Here is a 20,795-nt window from a genome sequence, read left to right as displayed (position 1 = left end):
GACAATGCTATGCTTCCAAATGTGTGGTAACTGTTTGAAGAAGGCCCTTTTCTATTTCAACATGATTGTGTCCCAGTGCACAAAACAAGGACTATAAAGACATGGTTGGATGAGTTCGGTGTGGAAGAACTCGCCTGACCTGACCTCAACCCCATCGAGCACCTTTGGGATGAACCGGAACAGAGATTGCAAGCCAGGCCTTCTCGTACAACATCAGTGCCTGACCTCATAAATGCTTTACAGAGTGAATGGGTGCAAATTCACATAGAAACACTTAAAATAGTTACAGCTCTAGCGTCCATGTAGTAAAATAAAAAAATAAAATACCCCGTTGTTCTCCAGCATTTGACTTCAGTTGATCAACTGCACAACAGCTCTTAAAGCTCCCATAGAACGGAAGTACCAATTAATGCTGCTTTTTTAGTGTGTATCTGCGCCATTACTTCCAGGTATTGGCCAATCACAAAACAGTTGGGAAAGCCCTCTCTGACCAATCACAACACAGTCCGTCTTCTGGGGTTGAGATTTCAGTCTGAAACGGCGCGACTGACGAGAGCTTCAGTGAGGAGAGATTTCTATCGGCTCATTTACAGCAACTAGGAGGTTTTTGACCATAAAAACAAGTTAATGTATGTAAATAGACCTCCATAACTCACATATATGTGCGATAGGACTACTCTATGTGAGCTTTAAAATCTCCTGACATTATTTTGTTACTAGAGCTCATCTCTTTACATCAGCATGATATAAATCTCCCTCGTGTTTACTGTAGCTGTCATTTTGCGTGTCTATCGTCAGTCAACATCTATGATGGCCTCGTGTTGAGTTATGTCCTGACACAGTTTTATCACAATCTGATCAGTTTCCATATTTACAATAGTACCATGTCACCAAATTCTTTCCCTAAATCGTTCAACATCAACTTTTGGTATTTTTGTGGTACTGGGGAAACTTACTGAGTGCTCCCGTTATTGGTTGTGATTCAGGCCTGAAACAGAATGCGTCCTCAACACTGTCTTAAGCTGCAGTCTCAGAGGAAAAGGGAAATGGGACAGGCGGTTATTGTCGACAACCAGACATTCAAAATCTATTCAGTTGCCCACCAGTCAGGCAATGGTTGATATTACCCAGAGGAGCATCGCTGAGAACTTGGAATCTGTGTTGAACCATCTTGGGGAGTGTTATATGGAGGTCTCTCACAAGCCAAGAGCTACTATGGTGTTTTTGCATGAGATACTGTGTCTGTTTGTATCTCATTGTCTCTTAGTGATACTGTTTGAGTCCAGTGATTGCCTGTGGGAGACGATGTGGCTGCTGTGCTCGGTTCACATCAGTACAGTAGCCAAGCAGATTGTCCTCCAGCTTGAGTGCAATGTTCAAGTGTTTGGAGACTAACTGGCATCGGAGTAAAGTTTGTCGTTGTTACTGTGACTTTCTCAATATTGCTAATATATATATATATATATATATATATATTTATATATATTTTTTTATTGTTTGTTTGTTGTTCCCACAACCTTTGAGTAATTCAAAATACCAGAGCTTAATTGAGGTAACACTGGAGATCCTTCCATTAACTAAAGCTGGTGTGTGGAAGCCGTTTCGTCTGATTTGCCCGCAGGCTTTGGGTCTTGTGGGAAAATAAGTGGGCGTTTGTTTGCTTATCAAGCTTTCCGATGCAATTTTTTAACTCGCCAAATACTAGGTGTGCTGACTCGGTCATCTTCCGTACAATTAAGTAGCCTAATCCCTTGTTTGTGCGCAGATTCCCTACATAGATTTGTGTAAGGTATATAGGAGTGTTCTGCAGAACGTTAATAAAACTGAAATTGCCATCAATGAGGTTGTTCTCCAGTGTTGAATGCACTTCTGGACATCTTTACTTTAAAGATATTATAGGTGTGTAACGATGGTAAGTGATTCTGCTTTTCCTGCATTTGCCAATATCTATTTACTTTTAATTTGTCTGACCACTGCTTTCTCAAATTGGAGCGCTTTCATACTCTTACCCTGTTTTCTCTCTGCTATTATCTGGTGTTTTATAGAGACGTGCCTATGTTAGCACAGCACGTGCTTCTTTCACCAAGCCTCAGTACTCAGTTCGTCATTTAATTTCAGTGGCAATAAATCACAGCCGTAATTCCTCCTCATTTGATTTTGGGGGGGGGGGATCTGATTATGCCTTATTGCAGTCACTTAGCTGAGCTAAATTATTAATCACCATCAGCCTATTGTTTTTCTATTTTCTGTGCTTCACCTACTCCCGTTCTGTATTTGATTGTAATCATTCAAACCTGGGAATAACGACGTGGTTCGTATGCATGATGAGGTTTATGGAAACTTGGAAGCTGTGCACTCTCTTTAATGTGGAATATGTTCACCTGAACTTTTAAGACACTAGGGGAAAAGGTAAATGAATAGGTGGCTCCTTGTGCCAGCATACACTACCGTTCAAAAGTTTGGGGTCACCTATACAGTTTTTGTTGTATTTTCCATTAAAAGTCACACTTTTATTCATCAAAAGAGTTGTTAAACGAATAGAAAATAATGTCAAGACATTGACAAGATTAGAAATAATGATTTGTATTCAAAATAATCATTTTGCCCTTTGGTCAAAGAACCAGCAAAACTGTTTTCAGCTGTGCTAGCATAATTGCACAAGGGTTTTCTAATCATCCAATAGCCATCTAATGAGATTAGCAAACACAATGTACCATTAGAACACTGGAGAGATGGTTGCTGGAAATGGGCCTCTATACACCTATGTACATATTCCATTAAAAACCAGACGTTTGCAGCTATATGCAGCTGTATTTCTGTTTAATTTAATGTTATATTCACTGAGAAAAAGGGTTTTTCCTTCAAAAATAAGGACTTTTTCTAAGTGACCCCAAACGTTTGAACGGTAGTGTAGTTAGGCACTAACTTGTGTACAGGCATCTAGCAGCATCAACAGTTCAGAATTTGGCTCATGGCTTTAATTTGGTCCCTCGATCAAACTCAAAGTCAAGTGAATTGCGAGCGAATGATTTTAAGGCATTATCAAAATGAAATAAAATGAAGTAACATTGCCCCTTAAATGTCAGCATGGTAAATTGCTTACGTTCTAAAAATTTGGTCGGATGTAAAGCTTTAAAAAAGTCTGTGCAACCAAACCATTGAAATGTAGACGCACGCTTCAGATTTATATTTTTTATGTGGTGAGGTGGATACTTGTGCCCAGCTGAGCCACAAGCAACTGCAGATGTTTTTTTTTGTTTTTTTTTAAAGCTTCAGGTGGTTTCAGTGCAGCGGTATGGTATGATACACAAGAAGAAGCTCTTTGGTCTTTGCAGCTCACTGTAGATGCTGCTTATTTTACCACCAAAAATGGACCTGTAAAACCTAATATGTCCACATAATATTGTATTTTATTGTGAATCAGTTTACGTTAACCTATGTAGCCTTCAGTTGGCGTCAAAGCGATGGATAATCAAAAGATATTTAGTTTGTCCATTTGGGCTATTGTAAGAACACTATGGATCAGAATGGCGACCTCCAAAGAGCATCTCTGGCTCCTGATAGGAATATAAAAGGCTCCTTCTGGGGTAATAAAAAACAACAATTTATGCAATCAGGTGATTGTGCTTTTACTTTGACAATACAATACCTTGCAAATTGTTTTTCCTTGCTCTGCTTGGCGTTTTACGGCAAATGGTATCCATGATTTTGAATTACGACCTTCGTCTTATTCCTTATTTTTTAATGACCCTGCTATCCTCGTTACCCTTTACTTTCTAAATGTTAGATGAGCACAGTCCAGTTGATTCTACTTTTTTTTCAGTTTTTCTTCACTGCAGTCAGATCTTTTAGACCGGACACAACAGCGTCCATTATTATCACAGTCGAGGGAACTTGAACTTGCAATCACACACAGTCCTTAATTTAAACTGATCCCCTGACCTTGTGGCCTCAGAAGATGATCACCTGAGCTTCACAGCCTCATTAGCATCTTCTATATTCATAACTTGTACTTTACTGTACGCCTATAATGTTTAGTTTGGACTGATTCAGTTCAAGACCTAAGATTATAGACCTGATGCGAGATAATATCACACTATAAAGCTAAGCATTGCAGAAATGCTGCATTGTTACATAAAGCCTTAGCTGAAGTTCACTTCTCCAGCTTTGTTGGGTTTTTTTTTCTTTTCACTCTAGCTCTTTGTGGTGCTTCTCTGCACCTCCCTTGGCCCTCAGCTTTCTTCCCCTCATCTCCTGCTCTCCACTCTGCTACCCACTGCTCCTTTTTTCTCCTTCCAACTCTTTTGGCCCAGAGCTTCTACTTTTTTTTGTTCTTCTTTCCACTATGGCCAACTTTGACTTCTGGGTTCTTTCACTACATGTGGGCTAGATATTTTTCCATCCATATGCTGCCTGCTTATCCTCTGCAGAAATTCCTTATCCCTCTGCGTTCTGTCTCGACAACTCGGAGTGTGTACGAGTGCGTGTGTGTATATGTGTGTGTGTAGTCTTACCCACTGTTGGCTGTTCTCATTTCCCTTACTTTCCCTGTATCCCGGTCTCACTCAGACACATAGAAACACACACTTGTGCACCTGTCTTCCATTGCCCTGTGGCAGGGCAGCAGTATACTGTAGAGTACTGTGAGATATGTATGTGCGTGTGTGTGTGTGTGTGTGTGTGAGAGAGAGAGAGAGAGAAAGTGAGTGACTGCAGCTGCTTTTGGCCATCCAGGCTGCCTCCTCGTTTTCAGCTTCATTTCCCCCTGTAATGAAGATTCAGAGGCAGCGCAGCTACTGGCACAAGGCTGAGGAGGGAGGGAGGGAGGTATGAGGAGGGAGCAATAGAGGAAGAAGCTATGACAGCAAAAAGAGAGGCAGAAATAAGAGTCAGAGAGGAGCTGGAGGGAGCAGGGGAGATGGTAGGGCAACATTTGGGTCCTTAAGAAGACTGGAAGACTAGATTGCAACAACACCAGAAAAGAAAGAGGAAAGTGATGAGTTTTGTGATAAGACTGTGTTAAGTAGCCCTTCTCTCTCCCTCCCTCTCCCCTAATTACCTCCCTGGCTGTGATGAATGGCACTGCACTTCAGACCCAATCAGCAACCCGACCTTGTCATGTGTGCTGATGGGGTGGTGTGACGCTACACCCCCCGCTCCCACCTCTGCCCTTTCTTACCGACTGTACCACCTCCTGTGGAAGCAGATGCTGCGTATATGTGTTTGTAAGCCCTTTCAAAGGCTACCTTTTGAAACGAACGTAGTGAGATTTTTTGGGGCATTTGGTGACAAAAAAAAATGGTGTGAGCATTTCAATAGAATACAGGTTTTTAGGTTAATAGTTAAATCTCCCAATTGACGCTGTTTTATGTGTATCTGCGCCATTACGTCGTTTATGAATTTTTGAAACAAACAGTTCAGGGGGAGCTGCGCTTCTGAGAGCCTGATTACGTCACTTCCAGGTATTGGCCAATCACAAGACAGTTGGGAAAGCTCACGCTGGCTGGCCAATCACAACGCAGTCTGTCTTCTTGGGATGAGATTTCCGTCTGAAACAGCGCGACTGACGAGAGCTTCAGTGAGGAGAGATTTCTATCGGCTCATTTACAGCAACTAGGAGGTTTTTGACCATAAAAACAAGTTAATGTATGTAAGTAGACCTCCATAACTCACATATATGTGCGATAGGACCACTCTATGGGAGCTTTAAGGTTAGAAAAATGGTGTTTATCGTTATGTTAGGAATTGAAAACAATCTCGAAGACTTCCCTCCTGTTGTGGTTATGGGTCGAGTAAGAATGAATGCATTGGCTGATGTTTGGTTTGATCTATGCAAAGTGTCTGAAATTAACATAATTTAAAAGCGGATAAAAGAAATCATGTGGGAAGTTAAAGGCCAGCGAGAAGAGATAAGTCTTCAGAAGTTTTTTTTTTTTTCTTAAATTGGTTTCGCTCTCACATGCCCAGTCTTAGTTCACCATTAGATTTGTTGTTTTAGCGATGCTATAATGGCCGTGCAGTATAATTATTTGTCAATCGCTTTATTGGAACACATCCAGAAAATACAGGAAACCTGTATGAAGCTTTAAGATAACAAGATTTTCAGGGGAAAAAATAACATAAGACGACTCTGGCACTCTTAAAGCTGGAGTGGAAACATAATTAATGTTATTGCTGAATAAATGTGTTTAATGTCAAAAACAAGGTCTGAACGTTGTATGAGTTTAACTAATTGACAGCTTTCAATCTACGTCATTCCAATTCAAATGACAGACATAAAAACAACAAAACACAACGGTACATTTCCTTACGTTTCCCATACACTGATTTCTATGTGGCGACCCAATAAAATGTGTTTTATTGTAGAGCTGTGCTCAAATCCACTAAAAACACTTTCTCATTCACACATAAATACATTTACAACAGAGCAGTCCCTCAATGTTGGACTGACTAAAACGCTGTGGTCATTACAAACTGCATCTGCATCTAGAGAGGGAAAGTGAAACACAGCATACCTATATTTTGCACATAAGATGACCTGAATGTTCTTGAAAACATGTATTAATATTATAATATTACTATGTGAAGTCTGAAAAAAAAAGTTTTGAAGTCTCTTTGTTCTCGCGTGTTGTTTTGTCCCATTACAGATTTGTAGTTTGACATATTGATTCGATTTGAAATTGAAAATCCAGAGGTGCTCCTCAGTAGCTCATTAAGGAGAATGTGCACCAGTAAAAAGGCTAAATCCTGACTCCTCGCCACAGCAGCCCACATTAAAATCCATTTCATGCCCTTTGCTGCATCGTAGGCCTCTTCTCTCTCTCCCCCCTGCTTTTCCTCTCATTCTCTCATGCCGCGGTTAAATACAGAATTGCTGAAAATAGTACTAATGAAAGAATTGATTGCAATTTGCTGCAACACCATAAAAAGCAAATATGCATTCTCGACTATTAGTTGGACACCTTGGGCATTTTGGTAAATGAAAGGGAAAGTTTATATTTCAGTTCTCAGTGTTCTTCCATCTGTCAACCATGGTGTGTTTTTTGAAAAAAAAAAAAAAATATTGTTTCTTCTCCCCTGCAGACCAGTAAGAACTGGCGGGCTGCTGTAGATCTGACAGGCCGAATGTTGACAGCTCATGGTCAGGGATACGGAAAAGCTGGCCAGCCAACCTCCCACACCACAGATTCACTGCAGGTAAGACACCAGCGTATTTTTCTTCATCTATCCATTATTCTGTCGTTTCACCACTCGACTTATCTTTGGCGCCTGTCTGAAATTAACAAGCATCTCTTGGGTGATCTGAGCACAAGTGGACATTCGATTGCTTAGGCCACATTCAGAGGTGTTGAGGCCGAACGGGCTCAGCTTTCGCCAGATGTTGTGGGGACACGGCTGGGAGGAGGTCAGATGTTAATGCACCCTTAGTGGAGTAGCTGGAGTGGTGAGAGAAGTGGAAGGGGTCAAGTGAGACTGGGAGCCTGCAGTGCCTCTCAAAGCACTTCATAATTAGAGATGCGAGTGCCAGAGGGTGGAAAATTCAGGCTGGACACCAGAGACTTCTCAGGCTCCAGGATGATGGTTGTTGACTTGGAGCATGTGGGGATTTACTACTTGGGCCAGCAGCTGTTGGAAGATATCTGTGAGGACATTTGCCAGATAGCAAAGGCCATGCATGTGTACTGATACTACACTCTTAGAAATAAAAGTGCTCAGTAGAACCATATAAGGTTCTTCGGCTTGTCCTCATAGGAGAATCCTTTTTGGCTCCAGGTAGAAACACCTCAAACCCTTTTAGAGGGTTCCACCAAGAACCCTTTTAAAACCATTTATTCAGGAAAGGGGTTTTAAAGGGTTCTCCGGATCAAAATGGTTCTTACGGTAACCATTAGTGTTACCAAGAACCATTGAATAACCTTTTCCTGAAGAAAGGGTTTTTCAGAAGCAAATGGTTCCAGGTAGAACCTCAGCCCTTGTAGAAGGACCCTTTTGAAACCCTTATTTCTTAAAGTGTAGGACTGATAAAATAATCATACATTGTGGCTGTGGTTTGATTGGAGATATATATATAGAACCTCACGTAGATATTAATTACAGAATATATTAAATTAATATTCAATTTACTGTCATAAAGGAGCAAATAAACCAAAACATAGTCACATTTAAGAAGGTAAAATCACAGAACTGTTTTCCAATATATTAAAAAACAAATTATCAAATAGTTAATTTAGTAACTAAGTAAGAATGAATTATCAATTAGTTCTTGCAGCCCTGGTAATCAAAATAGAATGATTAAATTCTAGTCTGTTTTCCATTTGAAAACAATGAATTGTTCAGGCCTAATTAATAGGAAGCTGCCTCTTTGAAGGTTCCATTTAGTGCTTTAAATGATGTGGGCTGAGGTGACGCCATCTAGCCTGACCTTAATCTGTTTCTGGATCTGCAAAGGGTCATGAGTGGCCCACCCAGTTGTTGGAATTACTACAGCAGATATTTATTCTTCAATGTTAAGGTGTAAGTAGGGTTTGAGTTAGATTGTACCAGCAGGACAGCAAACTCCCAAAGCTCCTGCTGGAAACAGCCAGTAACTGAAAGAGATGGAGGTGTATAAAGATTTGAAGCTCCTCTTTCTGCTAGAGATCTTGACAACAAAGACTCTGGCCAGATCTAGTCTTGTGGTCTTTTACACAGAGGTCTATATATGTATTGTGGAGATAACTGTGGCCTGAAAGTCCTTGAGATGCTACAGTGGGTGATGCACAAACATTCTCTAGCAGTTGAAGCAGTAACATGGAGGTGGGTTTTAGAGATTTTGCTGTCAAATCCAACCACCAAGCTCCTGAAAGAGATGAAAGTTTAAGGGTGGCGGCGTATGATAAACCACGTGTCGGAGGCACGTACAGCAGGAACTGACAGGAAGTAGATACAATTACCTGCGTGTTGTATATGAGTAATGTCTTCTCCATCTTACAAATAAAGGTTTTTTTTTTTCTTTGTTTCAGCTCTGGTTTGTGCGACTGGCTCTTCTCACAAAGCTCAACCTCTTCCAAAATGCTGAGATGGAGTTTGAGCCCTTTGGCGATCTGGATCATCCAGACCTCTTCTATGAGTACTACCCTACTGTTTACCCTGGAAGGAGAGGTACAGACACAAAAAGACACCGCATTACTCTCATCTGACCTTTTTGTCTTATTAATTACGTTCATGTCAGAGAAACTTTAATATAGTCTGCTTTTTAAGTCATATCATATTGCACTCATTCAAAAGCTGCTCTATGAATTCTCATGCAGAACCAACTGAATGTTGCATTGTACCATTCATGAAGCTCTTATCTGAAGTCTGAATGTGTTATTAGCCTGCCCTCCAAAAGGATTTTGCATCTCACCCATATTTTTAGGATACACAAGCATGGCACCACTATTCTATTAAATATTCAAAAGAAAGTTTCTGCCAAGAGCTTGATATAAGACGGTATCTTCACGAAACTCCAACTCCACTTGTCTCCAGCAGTTCTTTGGTTTTGTTTTTCCTCTTCTTAGGCTGCATGAATTGCTCTCTAATGTATTCCCATTACTTTGGATCTGCTTTGCCCCTTGGGCTACTACAGTGAAGGCAGTAGCAGAGTCTCGGCTGCATTCACACACACACACACACACACACACACACACACACACACACACACACACACACACACCCACACTTTAAAACACACTTGAAGCTACACGGCACAGCCCTCCAAAGAGAGAACCAATTGACTCTCCATTGTTCAATATTAAATGCTCTGTGCCCTGCTAGGTGCTCATAGACAAAATGGCATGCATTGTGTATCGTGACATCAGAAGTCTGAAAGTTTCTCCGGCTCAACACTCGACTACCGCTCGTAAAAATTAAGATCAAATTTCGAGAGATACCCTGCCAGTTATTAATTTACCTGTCAAATTTATGCGATTACTGCGTGCCTGTCAAGTAGCATCTATGCTTGACCTCCTTTTTGTTATTGTGTCTTCACTTTTAGGTGAGGTTCCCTCTTATGTTCAGATCAAATGAAGTTTGCTGGTTTTCTTGTAGGTGCTAAAGGTCAAGTACTAACAATCATGAGCAATGTAATGGTAAATTCAATTTCTTAGTCTCAGAGCTACAACTGCCCATCACCCTATATCTGCTCAACGCAGAATAACAGGTCCTTTTGTATCGTGTCTCGCCTGAACTGGCACCTCCCTACAACATCTGCAGGGAGTCGGCTCCCCGATATCTACAGTAGACAAAGAGGTGTGAAAACACCGCCTGGAATGGTAGAATCCTTGTATATTGGAGGAATGCGAAAGGGGAGTTGCTTTAAGTATGGCCTGAAAAGCCAAACTCCTTGTCTTTTGCAGGAATGCGAAAGGGGAGTTGCTCAGGTATAAATGTGGAGAGCCCACTATGCTCCGGGTCTTTCTCCAGCTTTGGATCACCCCTGTGAAGATTTACCTTTTCCTTGCAGCAGAGAATTTCCACAACAGCAACTTTTCAGGGCAACAAATAAAAGTCTACTGGTTTAATATCAGCTTAACAAATAGATGGGCACGTAATATGCAGACAAGACCCGGTGAAATCCAATAATTATGATGAGGCAGACAGGTAGTTTGCAGATTGTTTGAATGTCTCAGATTAAATCCAAACGTCTCAGGTGCCATTACACAAAATCTTAAAAGGGCCCTCTGAAGTTTTCATGAAGACAAGCGCGCACTTATTAGCATTTAATATGAATTGATCCATTACATTTTATGAAAATGGATCCGCTTCCCCTTTTTTTTATTGTATACCCTATGCTATATTTCTGAATACATAAAATGTATCACACTTTACTCAGGTAGTCAGGTTTTCCATGTCTGTAGGTTGCAATTAAGACTTTGAAAGCGTTTTCAATGGGTGATTACTGCTATATCTTACAGTAGGTATCTGAGTTATGATGTTTAATGGCAGTTGGAATCCATTACTGCCTTCCACTGGATTCAGTCATCCAATACATCATGGATCTTCCTTGCAGGTTGTCAAGAACAACAACACTGATCCAGGCTTCAGTCTTGTGTTTCCTCAGAATGAGAGAAACAAAATCCTCACCACCAAAATCCAGTTTTTTTGAAGTGAAGGAGCTCCCTCTTTGTAGCTCGATGAATCTGTGATGCAGCTTGTCCTCACATCTGCTTGTTCCACATTAAACGACCTGCTGTTCGGTTTTTCTTTTGTTGTCCTGAAACTCTCACCAAATGCATGAAAGAGTTTCGCAAACTCACCAGGATATTCAGATGTCACTTTGTGTGTTGTGCGAGCAGCTCAGCAGCAGCAAAAAAAAAAAGCAATAGGAGCTCCTTCTTCACAGCTGTTGTTCCTGTCAGAATGCAGTCTTGTAGAAGCTGCTTGTTATCAGCAAACTTTTGTCTCCGCATTTGTCAATGTTTAGCTGCTGTGATGATGATAGAGACTGGTCTTCATCATCTCTGATCATCTCTCCACAAACTTTCAGTCAGTTTCTTGGATGTGCTTTTCTTTTCTACATGTAGCACATGTGTTACGTCCACGCTGTAGGATAATCTACTACTAGGTGTGGTTCAGTACCACCTTTGTATGTCTGATTAAATACAGACTAAACTGAAATTGCCCTCAGTGTAACCTCATTTAAAATGTTGTTTATTAATTAACATTTTAACAGTAAATCCTCAGTGAATTTGACCGAAACTGATCACTGATCTAACTAATCCTGAACATTGCATCCCTCTCTACAATTTTCACTCCATTGCATCACTGTCAAACTCATTTATTTTTAGAAATTCCATTCAAATCATCCGCTTCACATAAAAGTGTCTGACCAGCTCCGAAAAACATGCTGATGGATCCGATCACATGACCTCGAGAGCCCGAGCGAAGCATTCATATCTTGACTGAAAGATTCATATCCGCACTGAAAGAGCTCAAGATGAACATAATGGGCACCCACTTATCACAGTAATGCTTTATAGTTGTAGTCCCAGCCAAAGTATACCCATAATTTACCTGTGAATGTATTTTTGATGTTATTTTTCTTGTTGGTTACAAACATTTAATGCAGGCGGAAATCAGAAAATGAAGTCTGAGTTTTGCATGTGGACGGCCCAGTCGATATAAAGATAAAATAATACAGACAGTGGGTAAATTGGGTAAAGGTGTTTGTAAAATTACTGTTGAAGGGATAAGACAGGGAGCACAAGCAGAGGTAGAAATAGAGATGCGTAGACGAGGCTGGCAGAAACAGCAGCCACAGATGGACAAGCTACCTGAGTTTCAGATCTGATCACAGTATCAAAGACACCCTGATCAAAGCCTGGGGACTCACCTGAATATAGGCTCTTCCTCTGAGGTGTGTACGTCTGTGTGTGTGTGTGTGTGAAAGAGAGAGGGGTTAGCGAGAGAGTGTGAATGATGTAGAGGCAGAGCGAGACAGAGGGATGAGGCAGAGAGATGAGTGATGGAGCTGTGCAGCACACCCGGAGAGAGAGATGAGAGAGTTTAATAAGCAGCCATACGTAGCTCAATGCCATCTGTAGGTTTCTGCCTCCAGGGCTGTGTGCAGTCTGTGTGTGGGTGGATGGGTTTATATTCTCATCTCGTGCTCCGTGTCTTTCTGGCTCTTTCTGCCTTCCCTCTCTCTTTTTTCCTCCCTCTTTCTGCTGCCTTGTCCTCATCCCACCTTGTTTCTCATTTCCCCCCCTTTCCCTCACACGTCTTCTCTCTCTGTCTCACCGTTCTCATCTTGTCCTCCCTCCCTCCCTCCCTCCCTCCCTCCCTCCTGTCCAGGCTCCATGGTGCCGTTCTCCATGCGGCTGCTGCATGCCGAGCTTCCCCAGTACCTGGCCAAACCCCAGGAGGCTCTGGACCGCCTGCACACTCTCAAAACCGTCTGCCTGGCTGTAAGAAAACACACATACACGAACACAGCCTCTGGTCGAACATAAAGATATGCATTCTCTATAGCATTCACACAATAAAACTATACGCCCACAGAAAAGCACATTAGCCACACTAATCTTTCAGCCCACCTGTTTAAACAGCTGAATATGGTTGGATTTTTTCGAGGTATTGAATATGCATATTCTAACACACACACCCATAAAAAAAAAAATAAAAAAAAAAGCCTGCAGAGATTGTAGTGAAGCAACTTCTGTCTGTGAAGTTTTGAATTCCTTTTGACTATTAACAGATTCTGGAGAACCTGAAGAAAGGCTTGGCTGAGGACGGCACCATGATCACGCTAACGCAGGAGAACAAGCAAGGTAAGCACACACACACACACACACACACACACACACACACGCCCATGCACCCAGACATGTGGCTACAGACCTGGCCCCAGTCCCAGACTGCATCATGATGAAGGAGGAGAGTGAGGTCATGGGCCCCAGTGGGTAACACACCCACACACACACACACAGGCACACCTGGTGCAGGACTGCAGCATACCTTGGCCCCACATACACACATTCTCAACCACACAGACACACCAATGCGGTGCTCTAAAAAACTGTTTAGCACCTCACCACTCCTGCACTCGCGCTGAATATCAAATGGTCTCTCCAGCCCTTCACGCCAAGCAGATCAATAAGAGATCGATCCAATCCACTCACATCTGCACTGGCGTGCCGGGGAAATGGGTACCTTCATCTAAAATTCTCCAGGTTTAGGTAGACACACCTCTATGTGACCTGTAATGTAAATGCTGTCTTTTTCCTCTTCTCTATCTCCTCGCAAATCCCGCGACTGTTAATTAAGCTGTTTTCTTTAACGAGAAGCTACTTTATAATTGAATTCATGGCAGTGAACGCCAGCAAGGCATTTGGCAAAGTTGAACTAAATGTCCTAAGGGTCTGACACATGTACAAATGTTTATGTGAAGGTTCTTCTACTCTTTCTAACCGTCGAGTAATAGCTGTGCCCTCTGTCTCTCCTCTCCCTGCCCATGCAGACAGTCGACAGTCAAGTCAATAACGCAGGGCCTTCCCTTCACACATCAGACCCCTACTGAGTGATTAGCTCTTCTCCTCAACACACACACACACACACACACACACGCTACTGCAGTGATGAATACTAATAGGGCCTGCACTCGAGCTCTTTCACACACTGCACACTGTCTGGGAGGAAGAAGGAAAGCGAAGTGTGCCGCAGTGTCTTCCTCAACACCTCACCTTAAAATAAACCCTGGTGTTGGGGGGAGATGGGGACGTGTAATGAGAAGAGGGGATGAACGGAATGGAGGAGAGGGGGGGGAAAATGTGGCAATACAGGGACGCCCCTAAAAAGTGAAAATAGGAAGTCACCCCTGGTCTCTGTCTGTCTTCTCTCCCTGTCCTGTTTGCAGCGTCTCTTAAACTGTGGCAGTCTCGCGTCACCCGGGTCATGTTCTCCATGGCCAACAGTCTGCTGCTGATGAAGGTAGGTGTGTGCGTGTTCGTGTTTGTGTATCATGGTGTGTTGGAGTGAATATGTCCCTTAGTCTGCCTGGATGTGTCTCTGCGTGAGGTATGTGTGTGTGTGTGTGTTAAAGAGAGAGAGAGAAGGTCTCACAGATCTGTGATGCCAGGCTGGTGGAGGATTCACAGTGAAATCCCCCCAGACTGACCACTAATTGGATTCGTGGTCAGTGAGAGAGGGAACAAAACACAGAGAGAGAGACGTAGACAGAGAGGGAGGGAGAAGATGGAGAAGTGTGGCTTTGGCTCAAGACTGTAGAGAGAAACCACAGTGCCATCTACAGGTGCATTGGAGTACCATCCAAGTGCTTTGGTTCAAGTTGAGCTTCAAAAAAAATCCCCTTTAAGGGAACACAAAGAAACATGAACACTTGATGTTTAGTATATCGTGCTTGAGAGTCGTTTTTTTTTAAATACACATGTTTGGTACCTTTGTTTCTGTTCATTACCGTGATGTATGAAAATGAAATTCCCAAAAATTAGACTCGGCCATTAATATAAGTGTGAGGAAATGCTGCAGACTTTCGTTGTCGTTGTGCACTCACACGCCGTTAACACATCGCTGTACCGGGGGTGAACATGTTGTTCCCGGAATTAGTTAGAGTTAGTAGTAGTAAAAGGGATTATTTCAGTGTTCATGTATTGCTTGTGCTCATTCAAAATTGTCTCATAATTTCCTCATGGAAGATTTGAAATCTTAAAAGGGAAAAGACTAGCTGGACACAAACATTATTAAAGGAGATTCAGTTTAAGTGTGTGTTCTGTAGGGTCGTCATAGCAGCAGAATAAATGAAATATCACATTTCTACCTTGTGTAAATGAAGAAACATATCACCCAGTGCAACAGTGTGGCTCCGTGATGTATTTTTAATACCTGTTGAACAAACAAATGGAGCTCAATGCTGGAGAATTGATTTACTACTTCTAACGGGCACATGATGCAGACATAATTATTTCTCTTAAAAGCAAGAAAAGCACATACAGATTACCATAATCAACATATCAGCAGAGTACACGAACTTAAATAAACACAAAGTGGTGCAATGGACTGCTTTTAGACGAGCGTTAATGTCATTCTTCCTTGCAGTAGATTATTCCGCGGATGCTCTCGGACCCCGCTGTGATGTGAAAACTGAGCCAAAGCAAAAGCCTAGTTGCACCACATCACACACACACACACACGTGTACACACACACTCTGTGTTCTTCGACCCAGCTCAGTGCGCACACCTCTCTGACCTCTCTCTGTCGCCTGCCTCAGCAGTCCAGTCACCGTGTGAGCGATGTGGAGGTGGGAGAAGGGTCACATCGCTCCCGCTAATACTCCATATGTTTGATTAATGCCCTCTCTCTCTCTTTTTCTCTCTCCTTCACTCTGTCTCTCTACTTTTTTTTTTTTTACCTCCCTTCTAACTTGTCTCTACTGTCTTCTTTCTGTCTCAGGACTATGTTTTGGCTGTGGATACCTATCACTCCATCATCCAATATGAACCCCACCAGCGAGTTCAGCTGCTAAGTGGAATAGGACGCATCTTCTTGCAGGTTTGTACATACGTGTGCACACACACCCACTCACTGGAACACTGGCACTGGAGCAACTCTCTGTACAAACTCAAAAATCCTCATCCCTGTAAATGATTTTTAAATGCAGAATTAAGGAAGCAGTTACTGCGAGCTGCAGTCGCTTTAATGAACTGATAATGTGTAATTATGGCAGCCTTGTGCTATGTGGAATCTAAATGTGAGTTCCTAGTAACGATAAAGTAAGAATAGCACATGCTTACGTTTAAATCTGGAGGGATCTGCTCCATAATGGGTCCTTCCTTTGATTATGTACAATACAATTTAATGGAAATTGGTTCAATAGATATAACTGATTGGTTTGAGGTGTGACTTATTCACTCCCTTCTTGACCAGCATCAGCTTGTTTATCCATGCATCCCGCTTCATAATGAAAAAACTGAAGAAAAAAAAAGTCAGTGTCTTTGATGCTAATTGCGGGCATTAAATTGAGCAGAATTGATTTGTCGTTTGTCCAATTTTGCAGCTTAAACCGCGTTTAAAAAACCTCGCTTTGTTCTCGTCACCAGATTGGAGACGTAAAAACAGCAGAGAGGTACTTCCAGGACGTGGAGAAGAGCTGCCAGATGAAAGGGAGCCAGTCCAGTCACACCACATGCATGTTGATGAACAGGTACGTGGGTCTGTGCCGTGCATTTAACACCCCCGTCTGGCTGAGTGTGTGTGTGTGTGTGTGTGTGTGTGTGTGTGTGCCTTATGCTGTTAAGGATCATTTTCGCTCCACCGTGCTCCTTCCTGGCATGTGGGTTAGCACAGGAGGTCACACCTCTGTGTCTCTCTGGCCTGAGGAGATGTGGAGTTATGAAGCTAAGCTCAAGTGACAGAACCTGTTTGGCTCACGCTGTGCTGTGCTGATGATGCTCGTTTCGTTATTTGTAGCTTAAAGCTATACTTACCTTTCTTGCATGTCTCACAGCACTTGGAAAAACACGAACACCTCCGCCTCCCTCAAAGTCCCACCCTCCAGGGCGGAACGGCAGCGGCTATGTGCACGCGCGATTCATTAGCAGCCGTAGAGCTGTTTCTCCACTCTGCTCTGACTGTGGGCTGGGACTGCGGAGGTTACTGTGCTTAGGGAGGCGATCCCGGCAACACACGCTGCTTGTCGAGCACAGTAACTGCAGAGTGATGCATGCTTTGACGTGAGAGTCTCCAAGCATCACAAAAAAGTCGGCGGGTTTAGCGACAGGTAGCTCGGGCGAATTTTTTAATTGGTCGTACTTGTGTCATAATAATATGAGAATTAAATAATGATGACTTTCAAAACCTAGCGTAAAAATGCAAGAAAGGTAAGTATAACTTTAACACGTATTCACCAGGTGCTTACTGATATGCATATAAGTAGCATACTAGCCCTTTATTAGTAAATATTAAGCACGTATTAACACCTTATGTAGGGAAAAGACTGGCAGAGCATCACCAGGGACTTCCAGACTTCAGGCTCTAATTGACTTATAATTAACTTCGTTTATGATTGTTTGGTTTGTCCCATTGCTTTTGGTCCCCTAAAAAGTGGGAGGCACATATAGAAAGTGTTGTAATTCCAAAACCGTTCACCTGATTTGGATGTAAATATCGCCAAATTAAATCTGAAAGTGTGCAGTTAAAGCACATCTTGTTCGTTTCATTTCAAATCCATTGTAGTCGATTATACCTGACTGTATATCAGATGTATAGTATACTTCTGCACAGTAATACTGCAGTGAATTATTATGATAATATGACGAATAATATCAGTTTTAAATGAATGACATTTCTATTTATTGTAAAGATGCATTTAAATATGTAAACTAAATTTGTGTGGACATACAAATGTGTTTATACAGTCACATTTTTTACAGATTACAGCTTGAAGTGGTGATAAAGTCTTAAGATATTTTGAAAAGTTCTTGAAAAAGTCTTAAAAAGGTATTGGAATTAACTTCAGGATTCCTGCATATACCCTGAAGGACAACATCATTGTTTGTTGTTTGTGTGTGTGTCGTGCAGGGCCTTTGTCTACCTCAGTCAGAATAACTACGCTGAAGCGCACGCGTCATTCGCTGAAGTCTTACAAATCGACCCCAAAAACCCTGTTGTGAGTATTACCCACATTGCATTATTTTCTCGATTAATCATTTGGTCCATAGAATGTCAGATACTGTTGATCAGTGTTTGTCAAACCTGGAAATGACACTGTTCTCGAATGTCTTGTTTTTGTACACAAACCAAAATGATTCAGTTCGAATGATTTCTTGACGTCATGTGGCGCAAAGAAACAATGAAAATATTCACTTGTAAGAAGCTAAAACAATCAGAAATCTTGTTTTAATCATGAAAAAAGCTTCAAACCGATTATCAAAATAGCTGACGATTAATTTAGTGTAATTATTTGCGTGTATTCCCCAGGCCAACAACAACGCAGCAGTGTGCCTGCTGTATCTGGGCCGTTTGAAGGAGTCCCTGGGCCAGCTGGAGGGCCTGGTGCAGCAGGACCCCGCGCTCTACCTCCACGAGAGCGTCCTCTTCAACTTGACCACCATGTACGAGCTGGAGTCGTCGCGCAGCACCCAGAAGAAGCAGGCGCTGCTGGAGGCGGTGGCCTGTCGGGAGGGCGACAGCTTCAACACGCAGTGTCTCAAACTCGTCTAATAGGCACAAGGTTGGACATGGGGAGGACGCGCTCTACCGCTTTCTCCTCCACTGTGACATGGAAGTAAACCCCCCCCCCCCCCCAAACACCCGCAACACCCACCACTACTACCAGCACCTGAAGCTCACCAACTCACTAGTTAGCAGTCGTTTGTTTCTCTCTGTACTAAATCAAACGTGCGGACCGTTGTCGTTTTAAAGATGGCCATGTACTAAGATGACTACAGCCTGACCAGGTCCGGTGATGTCCCGAGGTTGCCTGGCAACAAGCAAGTTGAAGACACTGAGACATGAGAGACTGTAACGACCTGCAAGGTGAGTCATATGACCAGCAGGGGGGGCTGCCATTAACAAGGTAATCATCACTAGCGAGTTGGCCATTGTCCTCGTTAGTATCTTTCACGTAGACCCAGCTGGCCGTGGGTTTGACAGTGTTTTATACTCTTTTATGTCGCACTGTGCGAGTTAAATTAGAAATTGACATTTAAAAAAAAAAAAAAATTCCCGGTTGCGTCAACATTCCACCCCGCCCCCCTTCCATTTACTTTTCATTATTTTCGCTCATCATTAACCAGACACTGTGTACGGAAAGTGGTGAGTCTCCTGTTGGTCTTTGATGGCAGACACAAAGGTTTTTAAAACTCTTATTAATCACCTCAGTTATTCATGATAGGTTGTTTTTTTTCCCCGTCTCTGAAAAGTAGTTTCATTATTCAGAAATGTTACACTTGTTCAATGTCAAACTAAACTGAAAAACAATAAAATAACGCGCTAGGTTCATATTTGAGCTTTGTCAGTTGAGCGCTCCACACATTTTTTCCCCTGCATTTTAAGTTCTTGGCTTTCTGTATTAAAGTCCCCCCCCCCCCCCCCACCACCTTGCAGGTCATAGGTCATAGCAGTTTGTGTGGAATTTTCCAAGCACTTGACGCGGGCATTATCCTAAGCTTCGGTGCGCTTACAGTGTAAAGTTCAACGCTCCTCCATCACCAGAGCGACAGTCAATACTGGATTAACAGTCGAACCACTTCACTTCCTGCTGCATGTTTTAACCAGGTTGCAAAAAAATAAAAAAAAATCTTGCAGTGAATAAATTCTTCAGATTATATCATATTCTGAGGTTTTGGTTTAAATTATTATGTGAAAGGAAAAAAAAAATGAATGCCGTGTTCATATCTTTTTAATGATTTCTTTCTAGTTGACCTTTAATTGTCGCTGTGTGATATATTTATCTTTAATAAAAAAAATAAATCAACGTTCACATTGTGTGTATGTACATGTGAACACAGTGGGAACAGTTGTGCAGATTATTTTCATGCCACATTAAACGATCCTTTTATTGGTGTAAGTTATCATATTTTACCCAAAAAAGTAAAACAAGTATCGCCATGTTACAGCCTTGTAAAGCAACCTTTAATTAAATCTCCCCTCTACTAAGTGATTCATTAAACATTATAATAAACCTTGTGGGGATGATTTTTACCAGGGGGTGTTGAATTTTACTACATTTAGTTTTAATCGTTTGTTAATAACCCATATCAAGTTTGGATGTGCTTACCGAGTAAAACTTACAAACAGGGCCGGCCCGAGCCTTTATGGGGCCCTACGCTGAATTGGAGTATCCGGTGCTCAACTTTTATTGATAATAGGACACTTTATATTGCATTACATTACAGTTGTCTTATTTACACCAAAACGGTTTGTTTGTTTTTACTTTAGAGGGCAGTAAAATCACAAAAATGGCCGATATGTGCAAATTATGTGATACTAAACTTGAATTAAAGTAGATATACATACACTGCAGTTCACTCGTGCATTTGAACACATTTATAAACCTTTTTATTTGTAGGGCTGCAACTACCAAACGAAATGGTTCAGTTTTAATGATTTCTTTGTTATATGGAGCAAAGAAACAAAGGAAATGTTCACATTTAAGAAGCTTAAACAAACAGAAATCTTGTTTAAATCATAAAAAAAAAAAAGAAGCTGAAAATCGATTACCAAAATAGTCGATGATTCAACAGATTATGTGAAAGGGCGAGTGATCTGAATACAAACACACAGGTTGAGATCAGCAGTAGCCAGCGGCTTTATTTTC

At 41.9% G+C, this 20,795-nt stretch overlaps 1 protein-coding gene across 1 annotated transcript in view; it reads left to right on the top strand.

Annotated features, from left to right (window-relative positions):
* Positions 1 to 19,769, top strand: part of trappc12 (trafficking protein particle complex subunit 12) — a gene marked incomplete at its 5' end in the record, with an annotated part of 29,177 nt that extends 9,408 nt beyond the window's left edge. Inside the window, 9 exons of the mRNA XM_083908216.1 lie at positions 7,084 to 7,197; positions 9,003 to 9,141; positions 12,814 to 12,926; positions 13,217 to 13,289; positions 14,375 to 14,448; positions 15,929 to 16,027; positions 16,576 to 16,679; positions 18,056 to 18,143; positions 18,455 to 19,769. Coding sequence (XP_083764342.1) covers positions 7,084 to 7,197; positions 9,003 to 9,141; positions 12,814 to 12,926; positions 13,217 to 13,289; positions 14,375 to 14,448; positions 15,929 to 16,027; positions 16,576 to 16,679; positions 18,056 to 18,143; positions 18,455 to 18,697 — 1,047 coding nt within the window. The 3' untranslated portion in view covers positions 18,698 to 19,769. The remainder of the gene's footprint in view (positions 1 to 7,083; positions 7,198 to 9,002; positions 9,142 to 12,813; positions 12,927 to 13,216; positions 13,290 to 14,374; positions 14,449 to 15,928; positions 16,028 to 16,575; positions 16,680 to 18,055; positions 18,144 to 18,454) is intronic.
* Positions 19,770 to 20,795: the final 1,026 nt, after the last annotated feature.

This window comes from Microchirus variegatus, assembly GCF_963457635.1.
Source record: "Microchirus variegatus genome assembly, chromosome: 21".
Taxonomy (NCBI): Eukaryota; Metazoa; Chordata; class Actinopteri; order Pleuronectiformes; family Soleidae; genus Microchirus; species Microchirus variegatus.
This window is presented reverse-complemented; position numbering and strand designations above follow the sequence as displayed.